General features: G+C 48.7%; 1 protein-coding gene across 29 annotated transcripts in view; it reads left to right on the top strand.

The window, feature by feature from the left end:
- The first annotated feature begins 6808 nt into the window (after positions 1-6808).
- Positions 6809-21230, top strand: part of GRIPAP1 (GRIP1 associated protein 1) — a 29387-nt gene continuing 14965 nt past the window's right edge. For 8 of the 29 annotated variants that reach the window (XM_074030014.1, XM_074030010.1, XM_074030013.1 and 5 more), the window contains exons 1-11: positions 6809-6870; positions 9779-9845; positions 9984-10045; positions 11097-11123; positions 11916-12023; positions 15959-16109; positions 18125-18309; positions 18500-18547; positions 19520-19551; positions 19641-19688; positions 19813-19912. In XM_074030014.1, the coding sequence (XP_073886115.1) occupies positions 6829-6870; positions 9779-9845; positions 9984-10045; positions 11097-11123; positions 11916-12023; positions 15959-16109; positions 18125-18309; positions 18500-18547; positions 19520-19551; positions 19641-19688; positions 19813-19912 (870 nt within the window). In that variant the 5' untranslated portion in view covers positions 6809-6828. Of the gene's footprint in view, positions 7840-9778; positions 9846-9983; positions 10046-11096; positions 11124-11915; positions 12024-15958; positions 16110-18124; positions 18310-18499; positions 18548-19519; positions 19552-19640; positions 19689-19812; positions 21012-21230 lie in introns of all 29 variants that reach the window. The other 21 variants (XM_074030025.1, XM_074030022.1, XM_074030017.1 and 18 more) reach the window with 6 other exon arrangements.

The raw sequence follows: 21230 nt of genomic DNA, 5'->3' as shown, positions 1-21230 counted from the left end.
TGCCTCAGCCTGCCGAGTAGCTGGGGCTACAGGGGCCCACCACTACGCCTGGCTAATTTTTTTTGTATTTTTAGTAGATACGGGGTTTCACCATGTTGGCCTGGATGGTCTCAATCTCCTGACCTCGTGATCCACCCGTCTCGGCCTCCCAAAGTGCTGGGATTACAGGCGTGAGCCACCACGCCCGGCCCCATGCACAGGCTTCTGTATACTCTGTACCTCCCTTGAGCAAGAGGCTGAAATCCGGAGGACCAGGCGGAAGCTTCCAAGAGTCTCCCTGTGGAGTCATACAAGACTGACTTAATTTCTCCAGCAATGAGTTGTGACAACACGTGCAAAGTGTTTTCTACTGGGAAAGCTCATTAGAGACTCCGTGCCCAAAGTTTTTTAGTGGGGACTGGTCACATAGGTACTCTCTACCTAGCACATATCAGAATCCTAGACTCTGAGGGAATGCAGGTGTTCCACATAAACCACATTGTTTCTACAAACAGTTTAGGCACAATGAACCACTCCTGTTTTTTGTTTTTTGAGAGAGTCTCGCTCTGTCACCCAGGCTGGAGTACAGTGGCACAGTCTCTGCTCACTGCAACCTCCGCCTCCCGGGTTCAAGCAATTCTCCTGCCTCAGCCTCCTGAATAGCTGGGATTACAGGACACCACTACGATGCCCAGCTAATTTTCGTATTTTTAGTAGAAATGGGGTTTCACCATGTTGGTCAGGCTGGTCTCGAACCCCTGACCTCAAGTGATCCACCCGCCTCGGCCTCCCAAAGTGCTGGGATTACAGGCGTGAGCCACCACGCCCAGTCACAATGAACCACTCATATCAGTGTAGCGAACTGTTACTAGCCAAATTTCCAGATGCTAGTCAAGGGCTAACCTTGCAATCAGATCTTTCTAAGGATAATAGTCTCAGTCTCTTCTGTACAAAGACATTTAAGAGAAAGTCATTCTCCAAAGACATTTAAGAGAAAGTCATTCTCTTTTTTTTTTTTTTTTGAGTCAAAGTCTTGCTCTGCCACCCAGGCTGGAGTGCAGTGTCGCGATCTTGGCTCTCTGCAACCTCCGCCTCCTGGGTTCATGCAATTCTCCTGCCTCAGCCTACCAAGTAGCTGGGATTACAGGCGCCTGCCACTACACCCAGCTAATTTTTGTATTTTTGGTAGAGACAGGTTTCGCCATGTTGGCCAGGCTGGTCTCAAACTCCTGACTGCAAGTGATCTTTGTTTTTTATGACGTTGATGTCTTGATGAGTTCTTTAGTTGGGGTTTGACTAATAGCTTCTCATGATTCGATTCAGGTTATGAATTTTTGGCAGAAATACCACAGAAGTGATTTGTGTCTTTCTCAGTGCATTACATGGGAAAGTATATAATACCAATTTGTCCCTGTCCTGGTGATGTAAAGGTGACTTGGTTAAGGTAGTGTTCTCCATTCTGAAGTTACCCTAATCCTTGTTATAATTAAAAAGTAAGCCTGGGCAACATAGTGAGATCTTGTCTCTACAAAAAATTTAAAAATTAGCCCTCTGGGCCTGGTGTGGTGGCTCGCGCCTGTAATTCCAGCACTTTGGGAGGCCGAGGCGGGCCGATCACCTGAGGTCAGGTGAGGGGTTCAAGATCAGCCTGACAAACATGGTGAAACCCTGTCTCTACTCAAAATAAAAAAAATTAGCTGGGTGTGGTGGCAGGCGCCTGTAATCCCAGCTACTCAGGAGGTTGAGGCAGGAGAATCGCTTGAACCCACCACACCCGCCACCACGCCCGGCTAATTTTTTTTGTAAGAGACAGGGTTTCACTGTGTTAGCCAGGATGGTCTCAATCTCCTGACCTCGTGATCCGCCCGCCTTGGCCTCCCAAAGTGCTGGGATTACAGGCGTGAGCCACCGCGCCTGGCCCAAATAGTTATTTGCTAATTCCATCATTCCTTGTACATTTATTAGTTGGCATTCCTCTGTGAGGAAGAGTTTTCCCTTTGCCTTCATTTATTTATTTAGATCACTTTGGACTCCTGGATTCTTTTTTAATTCAAATTCTTTCAATGTATGGTAAAACAAGATGTTCCAGGCTAATATTGTACTTTCCTTGTCCCAGCCCTGCAATCAGCTATTTCTCTAAGGGGCTGTGGTTCCTGTTAGTGGAAAATGGTAATTAAGCAAGAGAAATCAATTACAGCCAGTGTGACTGATTGGAAAACAATAAAGAAAGATATCCCTATTTTCAGATGATATGATTTTGTACCTGGTAAACCCTAAAGAATGAATGATAAAACACTCTAACAATAAAATTATTCAGTAAAATGGAAGGATATAAAATTAACGTAGAGAAATCAATGGCTTTTGTATATATCAACAATAACCAGTGAGAGGATATAAAGACGCATAGTGGCTCACACGTGTAGTCCCAGCTACTTGGGAAGTTGAAGTGGGAGGATCGCTTGAGCCCAGGAGTTCACAGCTGTAGTGTGCGATGATCACGCCTATAAATAGCCACTGCAGTCCAGCTGGGGCAACATAGTGAGATCCCGTCTCTACCAAAAAAAAAAAAAAAAAGAGAGAGAGATAATGATAAAGGAAACCTCATTTACAATAGCATCAAAGGAAATAATGAGGAAGAAATCTAACAAGAAATGTGAAAAAAAATCTGTGTGTGGAACACTTTAAAATGCATCTGTCAAAACCCATTCATCTTTATGGTACAAAAAAAGTTTGTTAATGTATGCAAAATTAAAAAAAAAAAAAGCAACCAGGAGGTCAGGGGATCCAGTATGGAATGGAGACTGTGACAACATAATTTATATATTGCAAATGTAGGCAAGGGCCAGGCATGGTGGCTCATGCCTGTAATCCCAGCACTTTGGGAGGCCGAGGTGGGCAGATCCCTTGCGGCCAGGAGTTTGAGACCAACCTGGCCAACATGGTGAAACCTGTATCTACCAAAAATGCAAAAATTAGACGGGCATGGTGGCACGTGCCCATAATCCCAGCAACTTGGGAGGCTGAGGTAGGAGAATCGCTAGAACCTGGGAGGCAGAGGTTGCAGTGAGCCAAGATCGGGCCACTGAACTCCAGAGCGAGACTCCGTCTCAAACACACACACACACACAGTAGGCCTGGTGTGGTGCCTCACGCCTGAAATCCTAGCACTTTGGAAGGCAGATAGATGTGGGTGGATCACTTGAGCTCAGGAGTTTGAGACCAGCCTGGGCAACGTAGTAAGACTTGGTTTCTACAAACAATTTTTTAAAAAATTAGCTGGGTATAGTAGCCTGTCCCTGTAGTCCCAGCTACTCAGGAGGCTGAAGTAGGCAAATTAGTTGACCCCAGAAGGTCGAGGCTGAAGTGAGCCGAGATTGCACCACTGCACTCCAGTCTGGATGACAGAGGGAGACCCTGTCTCGAAAAAAAAAAAAAAAAAAGAAAGAAAAGAAAAAGGCCGTGCATGGTCTTAGCTCACGTCTTTAATCCCAGTACTTTGGGAGGCCGAGGCGGGTGGATCACCTGAGGTCAGGAGTTCGAGACCAGGCTGGCCAACGTGGTGAAACCCCGTTTCTACTAAAAATACAAACATGGTGGTGAGTGCCTGTAATCCCAACTACTCGGGAGGCTGAGGCAGGAGAATCGCTTGAACCTGGGACGCAGAGGTTGCGGTGAGCCAAGATTGCGCCATTGCACTCCAGCCTGGGCGATGAGCAAAACTCCGTCCACCCTGGCCCAAAAATGTTGTTAATATTCCTAATATACAAAGAGGCCGGGTGCGGTTGCACACACCTATAACCCTGGCACTTTGAGAGGTGGAGGCGGGAGGATAACTTGAGGTCAGGAGTTTGAGTTCGAGACCAACCTGGCCAACATGGTGAAACCCCGTCTCTACTAAAAATACAAGAATTAGCTGGTGGGTGCCTGTAATCCCAACTACTTGGGAGGCTGAGGCAGGAGAATCTCTTGAACCCGGGAGGCAGAGATTGCAGTGAGCCAAGATTGCACCACTGCACTCCAACCTATGTGACAGAGGGAGACTCCGTCTCAAAAGAAAAATAATAATTAAATTTAAAAAATAAAATAAGAACAGATAAGAAATGGTTCTTGGTGGCATATGCCTGTAGTCCCAGCTACTTGGGGGGCTGAGGTGGGAGAATTGCTTGAGCCCAGGAAGTCAAGGCAGCAGTGAGCCCTGATTGTGCCACTACACTCCCACGTGGGCGATAGAGCAAGACCCTGTCTTAAAATAAAATAAAATAAAATAAAATAAAATAAGTTCGGGCGCAGTGGCTCATGCCTGTAATCCCAGCACTTTGGGAGGCCGAGGCGGGTGGATCGCCTGAGGTCAGGAGTTCAAGACCAGCCTGACCAACGTGGTAAAACCCTGTCTCTACTAAAAATACAAAAATTAGTCGGGCATGGTGGCAGGCACCTGTAATCCCAGCTACTCGGGAGGCTGAAGTAGGAGAATTGCTTGAACCTGGGAGGCGGAGGGCGCAGTGAGCTGAGATCGCACCAATGCGCTCCAGCCTAGGCAACAAGAGCGAAACTCCGTCTCAAAAAAATAAATAAATAAAAATAAAAAATAAAATAAAATGAACCTTAAACATATGACAAGGTGGTGAATCTCACTCATAATAAGAGAAACACAAAACTACACTTAAGAGAATGGATAAACAAATTGTGGTATAGTCATACTATGAATTTTGTTTTGTTTTGTTTTTGAGACAGAGTTTTCCCCTCTATCGCTAAGGCTGGAGTGCAGTGGCACGATCTCGGCTCACTGCACCCTCCACCTCCCGGGTTCAAGAGATTCTCATGCCTCAGCCTCCTGAGTAGCTGGGATTACAGGTGTGTACCACCACTCCTGGCTAATTTTTGTATTTTTAGTAGAGACGTGGTTTCACCATTCTGGCCGGGCTGGTCTTGAACTCCTGACCTCAGGTGATCCACCTGCCTCAGCCTCCAAAAGTGCTGGGATTACAGGCGTTAGCCATCAAGCCCGCCCGGCCCATACTATGGAATTTTACTCATCAATAAAAAGAAAAAAAAAAATGCTTATACACAAAACAACTTGGATGAATCTCAAAAGGATTATGGTGAGTGAAAGAAGCCTGACAGAAAAGGATACATCTTGTCTCATTGTATTTGCATGAAACTCTGCAAGAGAAACGTAATCCAGTAACAGAAAGCCAATCATTGGTTACCTGGGGTAGGGGGTGGGGTTTGGGATAGGGTACAAAGGAATCAATGTTCCCTATCTTGCTTGTGATGGTGGTTACAAGGTTGTATACATTAGACAAAGCTCACTAAATTGTACCCTTAAAATGGGTTCATCTATATATATAGACAGATCAATCTTTCAATAAAGTTAATTAAATCAAGAAAGGAAACAAAGAGTCCTGGTTGGAAATACTTTTCTTTTTCTTTATTTCTTTCTTTTTTTTTCTTGGAGACAGAGTGTCGCTCTATCCCCCAGGCTGGAGTGTAGTGGTGCGATCTCGGCTCACCGCAACCTCCGCCTGGCGGGTTCAAGCGATTCTCGTGCCTCAGCCTTCTGAGTAGCTGGGATTACAAGCGCCCACCACCACTCCCGGCCAATTTTTGTATTTTTAGTAGAGACGGGGTTTCGCCATGTTGGCCAGGTTGGTCTCCAACACCTGACCTCAAGTGAACCGCCCGCCTTGGCTTCCAAAGTGTTGGGATTACAGGTGTGAGCCACCGCGCCCGGCCCTGGCTGGAAATATTTTTCCATACAAGGGAAATCATTAACTTCTATGAAATAAGAAGAAGGCCGGGCGCCGTGGCTCACGCCTGTAATCCCAGCACTTTGGGAGGCCGAGGCGGGCAGATCCCCTGAGGTCGGGAGTTCGAGACCAGCCCGACCAATATGGAGAAACCCCATCTCTACTAAAAAAAAAAAAAATACAAAATTAGCTGGGCGTAGTGGCGGGCGCCTGTAATCCCAGCTACTCGGGAGGCTGAGGCAGGAGAATCGCTTGAACCCGCCAGGCGGAGGTTGCGGTGATGGGAGATCGTGCCATTGCACTCCAGCCTGGGCAACAAGAGTGAAACTCCGTCTCAAAAAAAAGAAAAAAAGAAAAAGAAAAGAAGAAGAAAAAAACTACACTGAGATACCATTTCTTACTCTCAGATCGGTGAGGGTTATAGTGCATTCTAATACTTAATTGAATGAGCCCGGTGTTTCACCACCCTGGTTTGTTTTTGTTTTTGTTTTCTTTTAATGTGGCTTTTTCGTTTGATTCACCGTCACTCTTTCCACTCCGCTATTTTTAATTTATTGGTGGCTAAGTCCTTTACCTAATGTGACGTGCAGCATCATGATAACAAAATCAGTGTCAAACCTTAAAAAAAAAAAAAAAAAAAAAAAAGGCCAAAGGCTTTACAAGAGGTGGGATTCCCCTTTGGGGTCTCCCGAAGGGGGGCGGGAACAAGACCAGAGCGAAGCTTCCGCTTTCATTTCTATGGTTATTAAGTTACCCTTTCTCATTAAAGGAATATCGCGGAAGGGTGATTTTCTGTCGGCAAAGACTTCCCTAACGACGAGTCCACCCATGAAACGGGGATGTAATAATGTCGTATCACAATGGGTGGCCTAAAAGAGCGCAAAAGCCAATCAGATGACTTACATTCTAGTAGAACGTTATATTATAGTTCACCTGACCAGTCAGTTTCGATCTCTTCTCTGCGTCTCCAAAATGCTGCCCTCCGGAATTAGGTTCTACCCCCTCCATTCCTGGCCAGTGGTTTGGTCCGACCTTAATACTGACAGGAGGCTCGAGCTGCGTCTGCGCAGAAAGCTGGCGGGGGGGTGGGGGGAGGAACATGGCGCAAGCTCTGTCTGAGGAGGAGTTTCAGCGGATGCAGGTGCCACTCGCGGTGGGAAAGACCACCCGGCTAGGCGACCGGGGGCGGGGTAGAGAGAGGTCGTGCCATCAGCTCTGAGAAGGGGTTGGTTGGGATGGACCCTGAGTTTATGGGGTGGGTCTGGAGAAGGGAAACTGAGGCTCGGAGTGGTGAGATTATTGGATTCCGAGATACTCTGCGGCTTTGAAGGTTGGACTCTGTTAGCATTGTGGGCGGGGGAGAGCGCCCTTAAGTAGGCGGTACCTTACTCAGACCTGGAGGGGATGAGACTTTTGGGCCCGTGCAGGGGACACCATCGGCGGGTGATGATAATGGGCTTTGAGGGAAGGAGATCCTGAGAAGGCGAAACCATTTTGTCTGGAGAGGAAGGAAGCGGGTGTTGGGTGGTTTGCGTCATGGTGGTAGGAGCCCTTGAGAGGGCAGAACCATTAGCGGGTGGGAGGTGGTAAGTTTGGGGGAGATACCACTGTGCCCGGGGATTGGGGAAAGACCCCAGATGTTGTCATTGTTCCTGGGAGGTGGAGATCTGTGCCATTGGTAGTTGGTAGTGCATCCTAAGAGGGGGCGGCACTGGGGTGAAGAAGGCCATGAATGGGTAATAACATTAATCCCATTAATTGGGGGGAGGACCAGAAGAGGTAAACGAGTGATACCTTGGACTACAAGGAGGGAAGATCACTGGGCTTTGGGGAGGCACTCCCACTTGATTCTTTTGGGGGGACTCTGAGATGCAATGAAAGGCCATAGCATTGCACTATGAATGGGCCCTTGTTGAGAGGGTTCCTCACTGGGGGGCTCTGAACAGGGTCCAGCATGGGGAGGGGAGGAACTCTGAGGGAGGACAGGTAATCCAATTGGTCCTTGAATGAGGGAAACCAACTGTCCCTGTGTGAGGGACACTGAGAATGGAAGGGCGAGTTGATTAACCCATGAATGGGGAATGCCACTGTCATCTGAAGGGGATTCTAAGTGAGTAAGAGTCATCCAACTGGCCTACCCAAGGCCTTGTAGAGGCTTACCCTGAAGGGCATAGGGCCATTCCCATTGGATCATGACTGGGGAGATCTTGGGAGTGGGAATACCCTTGAATGAGGAACACTGATCCCACTGGGCCATGAATGAGAGAGAACTACTGGGCTTTGTTGGGGGGCAAGTCTCAGGGGGTACAAAGGGTATTCCAATTGGACCAGGACTTGGAGAGACAGATCACTGGGTCCTGGGGAGGACAGGAGCAGGAAAGATTCTGTGAAGGCCAAGCCCTCTCACTTTGAGCAGACTACCAGAGAATAGCAAGTGGAGGCTGGTGGCGTGGGAGGGAGGGAAAAGTCCTGGTGCGGGAAGGAACCGGCCTTGCTGGGTAGAACCAGCCTCAGGGTTCTACAGGGCTGGTAGGGAGGAGGATGCTTAATTCTTTTTTTTTTTTTTTTGAGACAGAGTCTGTCTCTGTTACCCAGGCTGGAGCGTGCAGTGGCACGATCTCAGCTCACTGCGACCTCCACCTCCCGGGTTCAAGCAATTCTCCTATCTCAGCTTCCCTAGTAGCTGGAATTACAGGTGCGTACCACCATGACCAGCTGATTTTTGTATTTTTAGTAGAGATGAGGTTTCACCATGTTGGCCAGGCTGGTCTTGAACTCCTGACCTCAAGTGATCTGCCCACCTCAGCCTCTGAAAGTGTTTGGATTACAGGTGTGAGCCACTGCGCCTGGCACTTTCCCTTAATTCTTTTTTTTTTTTTTTTTTTTTTGAGACGGAATCTCGCTCTGTCGCCCAGGCTGGAGTGCAGTGGCCGGATCTCAGCTCACTGCAAGCTCCGCCTCCCGGGTTCACGCCATTCTCCTGCCTCTGCCTCCCCGAGTAGCTGGGACTACAGGCGCCCGCCACCTCGCCCAGCTAGCTTTTTGTATTTTTTTAGTAGAGACGGGGTTTCACCGTGTTAGTCAGGATGGTCTCGATCTCCTGACCTCGGGATCCGCCCATCTCGGCCTCCCAAAGTGGTGGGATTACAGGCTTGAGCCACCACGCCCGGCCTCCCTTAATTCTTTTTTTTGAGACAGAGTCTCACTGTGTCACCCAAGTTGGAGTGCAGTGGTGCAATCTCGGCTCACTGCAACCTCTGCCTCCCCAGTTCAAGCAATTCTCCTGCCTCACCCTCCCGAGTAGCTGGGACTACAGGTGTGCACCACCACAGCCGGCTAATTTTTTATATTTTTAGTAGAGATGGGGTTTCACCATATTGGCCAGGCTGGTTTTGAACTCGTTACCTCGTGATCCACCCGCCTTGACCTCCCAAAGTGCTGGTATTACAGGTGTGAGCCACTGCACCTGGCCCTCCCTTAATTATTGAAGGCGGCCTGGATGTATTTTGAGAGACTTGGAGGTGGGGGGACCCTGGAAAGCCCCCTGACTCAGTGAAAGTTGGGCAGAATACTTGACCCTCTTCCCTTAGGAAAGAGGGAGGAAGACAGGCCCCTACTCCCTGCTTTCAGGGGCCCCCAGGTCTGGTCAGAAAGATGGACAACACCCCTGACAGTGTGTGTTCAGTGTGTGGAGAGGTCAGCCAGGATGAGGAGGAGGAACTTTATCCTGTGGGCACGGAGAGCCAGGGAACTCACACAAGCAAGACCCTGACTGGGGCAGTGCTCTAGGGTGGCCTGAGTGCAGCATGGATTATAGTGTGAGATGGAGGGGTGAGGCTGGCTGGGGTTATAAGTGGAGCTGGAAAAGGTGAGCCAGGGTCTGAGGGCCTGGAAGCTCACTTTAGGTGTAGCACATACAGGTCTTAAGGAGTAGCTACAGAGGAACATGGAGGGCATAAGGTCTGTGGGGCTTAGGGGCTTGGTTCCCTCATGGTAGGTGTAGGGGCGCTTTCCTGACCAAGTCTTTTCCCTTCCTGCCTCCCCCAAAGGCTCAGCTCCTGGAACTCCGGACAAACAACTACCAGCTTTCAGATGAACTACGCAAGAATGGTGTTGGTGAGCCAAGAGGGCCTTATTAGATGGGGGTGGCTTTGAGGCATGGTGTCTGAGGTTTTCCCTCAGAGGCCTGGCAGGAAGGCCTTTCAGTTTCTTGCCACCTACTGAGGCTGAGTTTCCCTGCTTTCCTGACACCAGAACTCACCAGTCTTCGACAGAAGGTCGCCTACTTGGATAAGGAGTTCAGCAAAGCTCAGAAGGTACCTCCCTCCACCCATCCATCCACCTACCCATCCACCTACCCATCCACCCTTGCCTCTACCTATCTGACTCATTCATCCCTCCAGTGAGCACCTACAGTGAACCAGACTGAATGTTGCATGCTGTTTTCATGTAGTCATTTAAAAGATTCTCATGGAATTCTCTTTAGTTGGCTAATTTTACCTAATCCTGCTTAATTTATTGATTAATTTTAATTTACTTTTAATTCATTTCTAATTTCAGTTACTCATTCTCATTCACTGACTTTTAATTAAATATTCAAATCTATCAGTAAATCTACCTTGAATCTGCCTCCCATCCTCCACTCACACTCCTGCCTTGTGCTCCTACTTCCCATCTCTGTCCTGGTCCAGTTGGGAAAATGAGAGCAAACCCACCTCTCAGATCCTCTAAAGATGAGATAGAATATAACCTAATGTGGCCCCTCAAGACATTCAAGGTTCTCCTTTGTCACTGCTCTGTCCCCATATCTAGCCATACCTAGCCCAATGTTGATACATAATATGTGCTCAATAAATATTTGTTGGATGAATGAATACAGTATGCAGAAAATCCGGCAGTCAGGAAGTTGCACTGCTCTTTGGTAGGATGCTGATTCCCCTAAGCTGGCAATGCTCTTGGCTGCCCAGCAGGGGAGCGACAGTTTCCACACTGCGTGAGAGGGACAACGGAGACATGTATGGACAGATGTAGCAATGAAGCCACAATTTCTGAGCCTGGAGATCCAGCCCGTAAATGGTTAAATACCAGGGCACCTCCCTACCTCCCCCACCCCCCACCAGCCTCCAGAGTTTCCAAGAAAGGATTATTTGTGTGTGCTGGGGCCCCAGGGCAAGATTTGCATTCATTCACTCACTCACGCCTTTGGGCTCCAAATTGTCACACATGTTCTGTGGTTGAAGATGCTCCCATCCCGCAACCCCCATCATCATTGTCCTCCCAAAACGCTTGGCACAGTTGTCTCCATATCCTAGTAAGGCAGTCCATCTCTGTTCACTTTAGCTCTCTTCCCACCCACCCCCACTTTAGGCACTGAGCAAGAGCAAGAAAGCTCAGGTAAGGGGATCTCTTGTGGGTGAGTGTGACTGGGAGACTGTCTTGGTGGGCTATTTCTGTATGCTGAGATTTCCTTGTACTGGCCTTTCTTTCTCTGTGTGCCCTTATGTCTGCTACTACCTCACTGCCATGTGTTGCTGTATCTGTCCTTGTTTCCCTATTTGTCTCTAACTCTGTGTCTCTTTCCTTCTCTCTCTTTCTATCCTCTTCCCTGAGTCTCTTTCTGTCTCTGTCTCTGTCTTCCTGTTCCTGTCTCTTTGACTCATTTCTCTTCCCAATCTTCTGTCTCTCCCCCTCTTGTTCCTGTCTCTGTGATTTCTTTTTTTCTGCTTTCTCTCTGACTCTTTGTTTCTTCCCCACCTTTCCTCTCTTCCTAACTCGTTTCTTTTCCTGACCCTTCCTTCTCTTTTCCCTGTTCTGTTCTCTCCCTGTTGATTTCTGTTTGTTCCTCTCTCCATCTTTTTCACTCTCTCCCTCCCAATCCCTCTCCCCTTTTCTATCTCTCCCCCTTTCCCCATCTCTACCTCCTCTCTCCCCCATCATTATCTTCCTGTCTTTTCTTCTGCTGTCTTCCTCCCTGTATTCCCTTCTCTCTACCTTCCCATGTCTTTATCTCCCTTTCCCTGTCTCTCATTTTATCCCTCCCTATTTCTCTTTCTCCTGTATCACCTCATTCTCTGTACCCTATGTCCTCTCCCACCCATGTCATTTTCTCCCTCTCTCTGTTTCTTTGCCCTACCTCCCTATCCTTCCTGCCCTTGCTGGAGTCCTGGCCCTTGTCTGCCACTGCAGGAAGTCGAGGTATTGCTGAGTGAAAATGAGATGCTGCAGGCAAAGCTGCACAGCCAGGAGGAGGACTTCCGTTTGCAGAACAGCACGCTAATGGCCGAGTTCAGCAAGGTGCTGGTGCCTGGGATAGTCAAAGGGGAAATGAGGGGTAGGGGCCATCTGAGCTGAAACCTAACAGCAGCAGAGAGTGATTGGATAGGGTCTGGCCCTGGAGCACTGTCCGTGGTGCTGAAACAGGTCCTGGATTGCTGCTGGGGGGCAGTAATTTGACAGATGGGGCCACTAACTCTGCTGGGATTAGAAAGCTTTGAGCCCTGAGGTCAGCTGGTTCCTGGCCAAGTCACTCCTTTTATTTGAGCTTCAAGTCTCCATGTGTATAATGTTGGGTTGATGCTATGGTGCTCCAAGGTATTGGGGGGTTTTAGGCAGAGTTCTTATGCTTAATATAGGATGGAAAAGTGTTTGGGCTTCTTCCCTTTTCTTTCTTCTCTTCATCTGACATGAGCCTGGGGTTCTACCTCTTCCAGATAATTCATCCTGGAGCTACTAATTCTATCTCTCCATTGATTTTAGTGTCCTGTCTGTTTCTAAATCTACTGGGCAGTTGGAGACATTGTCTTTTGTTCCCTCATCTATCTTCTGTATCCACAGTTAATAATTGTCTATGTTTTTAGTGTGTTTTAAGGAAAAAAGTCTCATGGCAGCAAATTTTTTTGAGATGATGTTTCACTCTTGTTGTCCAGGCTGGAGTGCAATGGCGAGGTCTCAGCTCACTGCAACCTTTGCCTCCTGGGTTCAAGCAATTCTCCTGCCTCAGCCTCCTGAGTAGCTGGGATTACAGGCATACACCACCATGCCTGGCTAATTTTGTATTTTTAGTAGAGATGGGGTTTCTCCATGTTGGTCAGGCTGGTCTTGAACCCCCAACCTCAAGTGATCCACCCACCTTGGCCTCCCAAAGTGCTGGGATTAAAGGCATGAGCCACCGTGCCTGGCCCAAAAATGGTATTTCTAAGGCTCCATCTGAGAATATAGTGCCTGTGACCTTAAAAAAACAAAACTGAAAATAACCTTTAAGCAGATACAATACCAGGAGAGGCAGTTGAGCAAGTAGTAGTTACCAGCAGGGACTCTGTAACCAGAAGGCCTAGATTAAAATCTTGGCTCTACCTTTTACTAACTGTAACCTTGAGGAAGTTACTTAACTTGCCTGGTTCTTGGTTCCCAAATGTTTAAAATGGAAGTCATGATAATAACAGTACCTGCCTCCTCACAGGGCTTTTGTGAGGATTAAATGAATAAATGTATGTAAATCACTTAGAACAGAGCCTTGCACATAGTATCAGCTATGGAAGCATTAGCTATAATATTATCCTTCTATTAACTCATCTTCCCTCTAAAATATTTGACTTTTTAACAGTTTTGTGGCCGGGCATGGTGGCTCACGCCTGTAATCCCAGCACTTTGGGAGGCCAAGGCGGGCGGATCATGAGGTCAGGAGATTGAGACCATCCTGGCTAACATGGTAAAACCCCGTCTCTACTAAAAATACAAAAAATTAGCTGGGTGTGGTGGCATGCGCCTGTAGTCCCAGCTACTCAGGAGGCTGAGGCAGGAGAATCGCTTGAACGCGGGAGGTGGAGGTTGTAGTGAGCCAAGATTGCACCACTGCACTCCAGCCTGGGCAACAGAGCAAGACTCTGTCTCAATAAAAAAAAAAAAAGTTTTATATCCACCCTGTGGCCCTGCTTTGCCTTAGTCTCTACCACCTCTCATCTGCTGTTTCTACAGCCGCCTCCCTGGTGTCTTCACTTCTAGTTTCTTCTACTTAGTTCACACCACAGAGGCTGTTCTGACCTGCAGATCTTACGACATCACTCCTTTACATAATACATTCCAGTGCCCCCGGTCCTGTCCCTAGTTCAGAGCCCCTGGTATTCACATAACTGCTGGCTTCACCGACTGACTCCTCACTGCTTCCTGCCTCCAGCCTCCATGGTATCATGATTCTTGCAGAGTGAGGCAAGGGCAGACATTCTTCCATAAATCCAGCTTGTTTCCCGGCATCTGCCCTGGTCCAGCACTGGGCCAGTTGCAGAGACTTCCTGCATAGTCCCTTTCCTCCTCCAATTCCTCCCAGGAACTGGAAGTGCTCACAGAGAGAGCTACGTTAAACCTGCCACTACCCCTTATTCACCAAGACATTTCAGCTCAATTGTTCCTTCAACAAATAGTTACTGAGTACCCACCACATGCTCTATGTTCTGGAAATACAGTTGTAAGCAGCACAGAATGATCTTCACTCTTAGCTTACCTTCTGGGGGTGGGATGGGAGAAAGATGATAACAGTAAACAAATAATGCTAGTAGTGATAGCTGACATTTATATGGTGCTTACTTTGTGCCAAGTCCTGTTTGAAGTACTCTACATTATTCACTCATTTAATCTTTGAAATAAGCCTATGAGATATTAGTATCCCTATTTGACAGATGAGGAAAACTGAGTTCCAGGGAGATTAAGTAATTTGTCACACAGCTAGTAAAAGGCAGAGTAGAAATTCACATTCAAGCAGTCTGGTTTCAGAATCTGTGCTTGTTACAAAAGAAAATTGTGATTAGTACTAGGTAAGAAAGAAATGAACAGTGCTGTGACAGAGAGTACTGGAATTTTCTCTGTTGAGGGATACCACTTTAAAGGTGACATCTGAGCAGAGCACTGAAGGATGCAAAGAAGCTAGTTATGTGAATAACTGGATGAAAGGATTGGTGTTCTGGGTAGAAAATATTGCAGGCAGGCTCGGTGCGGTGGCTCACGCCTGTAATCCCAGCACTTTGGGAGGCCGAGGTGGGTGGATCACCTGAGGTCAGGAGTTCGAGACCAGCCTGGCCAACATGGCAAAACCCCATCTCTACTAAGAATACAAAAATTAGCCGGGCATGGTGGCACATGCCTGTAGTCCCAGCTACTCAGGAGGCTGAGGCGGGAGAATCGCTTGAACCTGGATGGCAGAGGTTGCAGTGAGCTGAAATCGTGCCACTGTACTCCAGCCTAGGTGACAGAGCGAGACTCCATCTCAAAAAAAAAAAAAAAAAGAAAAGAAAAAGAAAATATTGCAGGCAATAAAATAAAAATTCTCTGTAGGCCTCGATATTCTCATATGAAAATGGGGACAAGGGGCAGGGCGCAGTGGCTCATGCCTGTAATCCCAGCTCTTTGGGAGACCGAGGCAGGCGGATCACAAGGTCAGGAGATCGAGACCATCCTGGCTAATACGGTGAAACCCCATCTCTACTAAAAATACAAAAAATGAGCCGAGCGTGGTGGCAGGCGCCTGTAGTCCCAGCTACTCGGGAGGCTGAGGCAGGAGAATGGGGTGCACCTGGGGGGCGGAGCATGCAGTGAGCCGAGATCGTGTCACTGCACTCCAGCCTGGGCGACAGAGCGAGACTCCATCTCAAAAAAAAAGAAAATGGGGACAAGGGATTTTCTCAGGACTGCTTTGAGAAGTGTACTTTAGCCAGGAATTGGGCAGAGGTCTGGCTTAGTTTTATTGGCATTGTATACGTCTCCAAGACTAACGGCTGGCAATGCAGGAGCTGTCATCAGTGTTGGCCCTGGAAATGACCTGCAAGCTCTTTGTGGTGCTTAGGATGAGAGGGAGCTAACTCTGGACCCAGGATCCAGCCCTCCACAGAAGCGGGGTGGCAGTGAGGCTGTCTGTAGCACTAACAACCTCCAGAGGAGCCTGAGGTCTTGGATTGCATCTCTGAGGTTGGAAGTAGGAAGAGGAAAATGGTTTTTGGTGTCCTCATACTTGGTATGCTCTTGGTATTTTCTGACTCTGCCACTTAAAAGATGTGTGAATTTGAAATTGTTTAACATCTCTGTGCCTCAATGTCCTTATTTGTAAAGTGGGAGGGCACCTACATCATAGGGTCATTATGGGAATTGAGTGAATTGTAAAGTACATGGACAAATGCTATGTAGGTTTCAGCAAATACTGTTCTGATTCTCTGCTTCTCTGCCCCTTCTCTTCCTCTGTTCAGCTCTGCAGCCAGATGGAACAGCTGGAGCGAGAGAACCAGCAACTGAAGGAGGGGGCTGCAGGAGCAGGGGTTGCCCAAGCTGGGCCCCTCGTGGATGGGGAGCTGCTGAGGCTGCAGGCTGAAAACACAGCCTTGCAGAAGAACGTGGCAGGTGCATAGAGGCCCTCCTGGGGATGCGGGGACCTTGGGGCTTGAGTAGGGCAAGAAAGGCTGTCATCCTCTCAGGGGGAGGAGAAGGGCTTCAGAAATAGGGTTGGCCCATGCCCTGTGTGGCTTTGGACAAGCCATTTCACCTCTCTGAGCCAAAGCCTTGTCATCTACACAGTTCATGTAGTGATGTCTGTCACCCAGAAGATTGTAGTAGAGATAAAAGGTAATATCATTCTGCATTAGTTCAGTGTCTGATACCTAGCAGATGTTACAGATTAGCAGCTTGAATGTCAAAAAGGAGATATTTGCTAAGTGGAAAAAGTGAATGGAGTGTTGGGAAGATTCTGAGCCCAGATTGTAAGTGGGGTCTGGGATGAAAGCTGAAAGAAAGCTTGATAGAGTGTGGGAGCATGTGGTATGTGGAACTTTGGAGAGCAGCTGGGATGTCTGTGGTGGTGGGTGCTGGTTCCATGACTAGGAGGGAGACTTAGTAGAATGTGGGTGGGAATTAGGAGGCTCTAGGAGGGATTCAGCTATAAGTCAATGGTGGCACATGGTGGGCATGGCCTTCAAGGGCTATGGGTGGGGCTTGAAGGATTGAGAATGGGATTTGTGAAACCAGCTTGGGCTAATAGTAAACAGAATCTTAGTGGTTGATAGGGCTTAAAATATTTGTGAGAGACTGGGCACAGTGGCTCATACCTGTGATTCCAGCACTCTGGGAGGCCGAGGCAGAAGGATCTCTTGAGGCTAGGAGTTCAAGACCAGTCTGGGCAACATAGCAGGACCTTGTGTGTACTAAAAATAAAATAGGCCAGGCGCGGTGGCTCACACCTGTAATCCTAGCACTTTGGGAGGCCAAGGTGGGCAGATCGCCTGAGGTCAGAAGTTCAAGACCAACCTGGCCAACATGGCGAAACCCTGTTTCTATTAAAAATACAATAATTAGCCAGGTTTGGTGGAGCATGCCTGTAATTCCAGCTACTTGGGAGGCTGAGGCAGAAGAATCACTTGAACCTAGGAGGCAGAGTTTGCAGTGAGCCGAGATCACACCACTGTACTCCAGCCTGGGTGACAGAGAGAGACTCCATCTCAAGAAAATAAACAAATAAATAAATAATAAAATAAAAAAATTAAACGGGCATGGTGTGCACTTGTAGTCCCAGCTACTTGGGAGGATCGCTTGAGCCCAGGAGTTGGAGGTTGCAGCGAGCTATGATTGCACCACTGCACACCAGCCTGGGCAACAGAGCAAGACTGTCTAGGGAAAAAGTTTTTTTTTGAGATGGAGTCTCGCTCTGTCACCCAGGCTGGAGTGCAATGGCTCGATCTCGGCTCAATGCAACCTCTGCCTCCTGGGTTCAAGCGATTCTCCTGCCTCGGCCCCATGAGTAGCTGGGATTACAGGCGCGTTCGCTACCACACCCGCCTAATTTTTGTATTTTTAGTAGAGACTGGGTTTCACCATGTTGGTCAGGCTGGTCTTGAACTCCTGACCTCGTGATCCGCCCGCCTTGGCCTCCCAAAGTGCTGGGATTACAGGTGTGAGCCACCGTGCCTGGCCAGGGAAAAAGATTTTTGGGGGAGGCTGAGACGGGAGGATTGCTTGAGCTCAGGAGTTCAAGACCAGCCTGGGCAATGTAGTAAGACCTTGTCTCTACAATAACTCAAAGAATTAGCCCGGGGTGATGGCACACACCTCTGATCCCAGCTACTTGGGGGAGTGAGGTGGGAGAATCACTTGAGCCCAGGAGGTCAAGGCTGCAGTGAACCGTAATCATTCCACTGCACTCCAGCCTGGGTGACATAGCAAGTCCCTGTCTCAAAAAAAAAAAAAAAAAAAAAAAATGTTAGAGGCATGGATAGAGCTGAACCTTCGTCTTTTATGCATGTGGTCATTTGGCGCAGGGACTCTGCCACCTGAGGGGTTGAAGGCCAGTTCTCCCTCTGTTCGACGCATGGCAAGAGACTTCAGAGACCATCTCATCCATAATATATCCCTGTTCTACTCACCAGCCCTGCAGGAACGCTACGGGAAAGAAGCCGGGAAGTCCTTAGCTGTCAGTGAGGGCCAGGGGGACCCCCCAGGGGGTCCAGCCCCCACCGTCCCGGCCCCCATGCCGTTGGCAGAGGTGGAGCTGAAATGGGAAATGGAGAAAGAGGAGAAGAGATTGCTCTGGGAGCAGCTGCAAGGCTTAGAGGTGAATCTGGGTCTGTTGGAGCTGGAGACAGAAGGCAGGGCAGATGTTCTACCTCTGTCTATAGTCCCACAGAGATGGCTGTGATATCACACCATCTTGTGGGCTGATGGGGTGAGGGAGGCAGATGGGCAGGGGAAGGCTTCTCCCTGTCCTTGCTGACAACCCTCCCATCCCTCATCCTTCCCTGCAGAGCTCAAAGCAGGCCGAAACATCCAGGCTGCAGGAGGAACTTGCTAAGGTGCGGCTGCTTGGCTGTTTCCCATTTTACTCCCAATCTGCTGGATTCTTTCCCATTCCATTCCCAATCCTAGGGCAGAAGGGGCATTGTACCCCATCAAAGCCTAGGTTTCATCATCTGTGAAATGGAGAGACTCACACCTATGTCTCAGTTACTTTCAGTATGGAATGGGCTAATGTGGTCACACTATATCTTGTGTATGATAAGTTTCATCCCATCCATCTCCTCTCGGCTTTGCCCATTCACTCATTCATTCATTCATGCAAGCATTTACAGACTCCTGACTCTTATCTTAGGACCTGGAGACCTAGGGATGAGGCACCCAGTCATGATCCTGCTTTCCAGGCCCCCCAGTCTAGCCATTCTATAACATGGCCATTGGCCACTATTTTGGGAGCATAAATACTGGGCTTTGGAGCCTGAAGGATCTGGGTGGAGATAATACTGTTGTTGCTGACCAGCTGGGCAACCAAAGACTCAGTTTCCCCATTTGTAAAATGTACTACTCACTTCTCAGGGCTATTTTGAGGATTCCACAAGATAACATAAGTAAATCCTGGCTTCCAAAAAGGACTTCATAAGAAGTGTCTATATTGGCCGGGCGCGGTGGCTCAAGTCTGTAATCCCAGCACTTTGGGAGGCCGAGACGGGCGGATCACGAGGTCAGGAGATCGAGACCATCCTGTCTAACACGGTGAAACCCCGTCTCTACTAAAAATACAAAAAAACTAGCCGGGCGAGGTGGTGGGCGCCTGTAGTCCCAGCTACTCGGGAGGCTGAGGCAGGAGAATGGCATAAACCCAGGAGGCGGAGCTTGCAGTGAGCTGAGATCCGGCCACTGAACTCCAGCCTGGGAGACAGAGTGAGACTCCGTCTCAAAAAAAAAAAAAAAAAAAAGTCTATATTTATTAATTTTATATTTGTCTTTATATTATTCTCAATGTTATCACTTGTCTGCACCCCTCTCCCCAGCTCTCCGAGAAACTGAAAAAGAAACAAGAAAGGTAAATTTCTTTTTCCTAGGGGTACTGGGGGCTGAGGGGGGAATTAACTTATGGAACTGACCCATCTACATCTGTCCTTCTGTGCCCAGTTTTTGCCGTCTGCAGACAGAAAAGGAGACTCTATTTAATGACAGCAGGTAACTGCCAGATTTGCAGGCATTGGTGGACAATTGGGACAGTGCCTAGTGAAGACTACAGGGGCAGAGCTAGGAGACCGGGCCTCAAGCCATGCCCAACACACCCCCTCCCCATCACCCCTAGGAACAAGATTGAGGAATTACAACAACGGAAGGAAGCTGATCACAAAGCCCAGTTGGCTCGAACCCAGAAGCTGCAGCAGGAACTTGAGGCTGCAAATCAGGTGATGGGGGCTGGGTTCTGAGATCCCTGGGGTAGGGGCTAGGACTGGGAGCCTGGAGAGGTCTGAGGTCCATGGAGGCTGGCTGGGGAGTCAGATTTCCTGTGTTGGAAATGGATTCTAGGGTACCCCAGGAGCTAGGAAAATGGAGAGCCCTAGGAATTGTTATAGGAGTCTTCATGAGTGTAAGATCTCAGGGGGCTAAGGACTTAGGGGGCTGTGTGCTACAAATTTGTGTAAATATGAAACTCCTGGAGGTTTGAGACCACAGTCTGGATGAATCTGTGGTCACTAGGGCCTAGGACCAGGAATTGGGGTAAGTCTGAACTCCCTGGGCGCTGGGTGACTTTAAGACCTTTAGGGGCTGGGATATCAGTAAATTTGGGACTCCCAAGGGCTGAGGACATGGCTGGGTACAACTTTCAAGGGTGAGACAGTTGGGGCTGAAGGCTGAGTGCATTTGAGACTCTCAGGATCTGGGCGCTGGCTTGGGCCTAAGACACCTAGGAAGTGAGATCATATGGGCTAGGTAGTCCTGAGATCCCTGGGGGCTGTGAACAAAAAGCTGGTCAGTCTGAGACCTCCAGGGGCTGGAGCAAAAGTTTAGGTGGGTCTGAGGCTCCTGAGGACGGGGGGCTGGATGACTCTGAAGCCTCTGGGTTTCCTTCTAGAAAAGGTGAGTCTGAGGTCCCTTGGAATGGAGGATATGGTGGCTTGTGGCTCTGAAGTCCCTAGAAACTGGGAACATGGGGTCTAAGACAGGAGTCTAGGTAAAGCTGAGACCCCCAGGAACTGGTGGTTAGCTGGGTCTGAAGATCCCAAGAGACTGGGGAGCAGAGTGACAGGTGAAGGAGTCAGTCTGAGAGTTCACCAGGACCTGGAAACTAGGAGGTTGTGAGTTTGAGACCTCTAGGATCTGGGACTATGAGTTTGGGTGGATCTCACTTGGGAGATAGGGACATGGGAGATGAGTGTGTCTGAAACCCCTGGTGGCTGGGATTGGGAGGCTGGGTGAAGCTGTCATCCTTGTGTGCTGACTACATCTGAGATCCATGGGGCTGACTGTGTCTGAGAATCCTGGAGCTCCCAAGCTGGAATCTGGGTGAGTATGAGACCTCTTATGGATGGGAGCTGAGTGAGTTTGAACCACACAGGAGCTACGGCCAGGAGACTAGATGTGCCTGAGATCTTGGAGGCTGGGATAGAGGGGCTGACTGTGTCTTAAGCCCCTGAGGGTAGTGACCTGGCGTCTGGGTGAACCTGAGATTGCTGCTGGCTAGATAGTCTGAGACCCACAGGTGCTGGGAACATGCTGTCGGGT

The sequence above is a fragment of the Macaca fascicularis genome, chromosome X (genome assembly GCF_037993035.2).
Source record: "Macaca fascicularis isolate 582-1 chromosome X, T2T-MFA8v1.1".
Taxonomy (NCBI): Eukaryota; Metazoa; Chordata; class Mammalia; order Primates; family Cercopithecidae; genus Macaca; species Macaca fascicularis.
The sequence above is the reverse complement of the archived record's forward strand: the minus strand, read 5'-3'. Positions and strand labels throughout refer to the sequence as shown.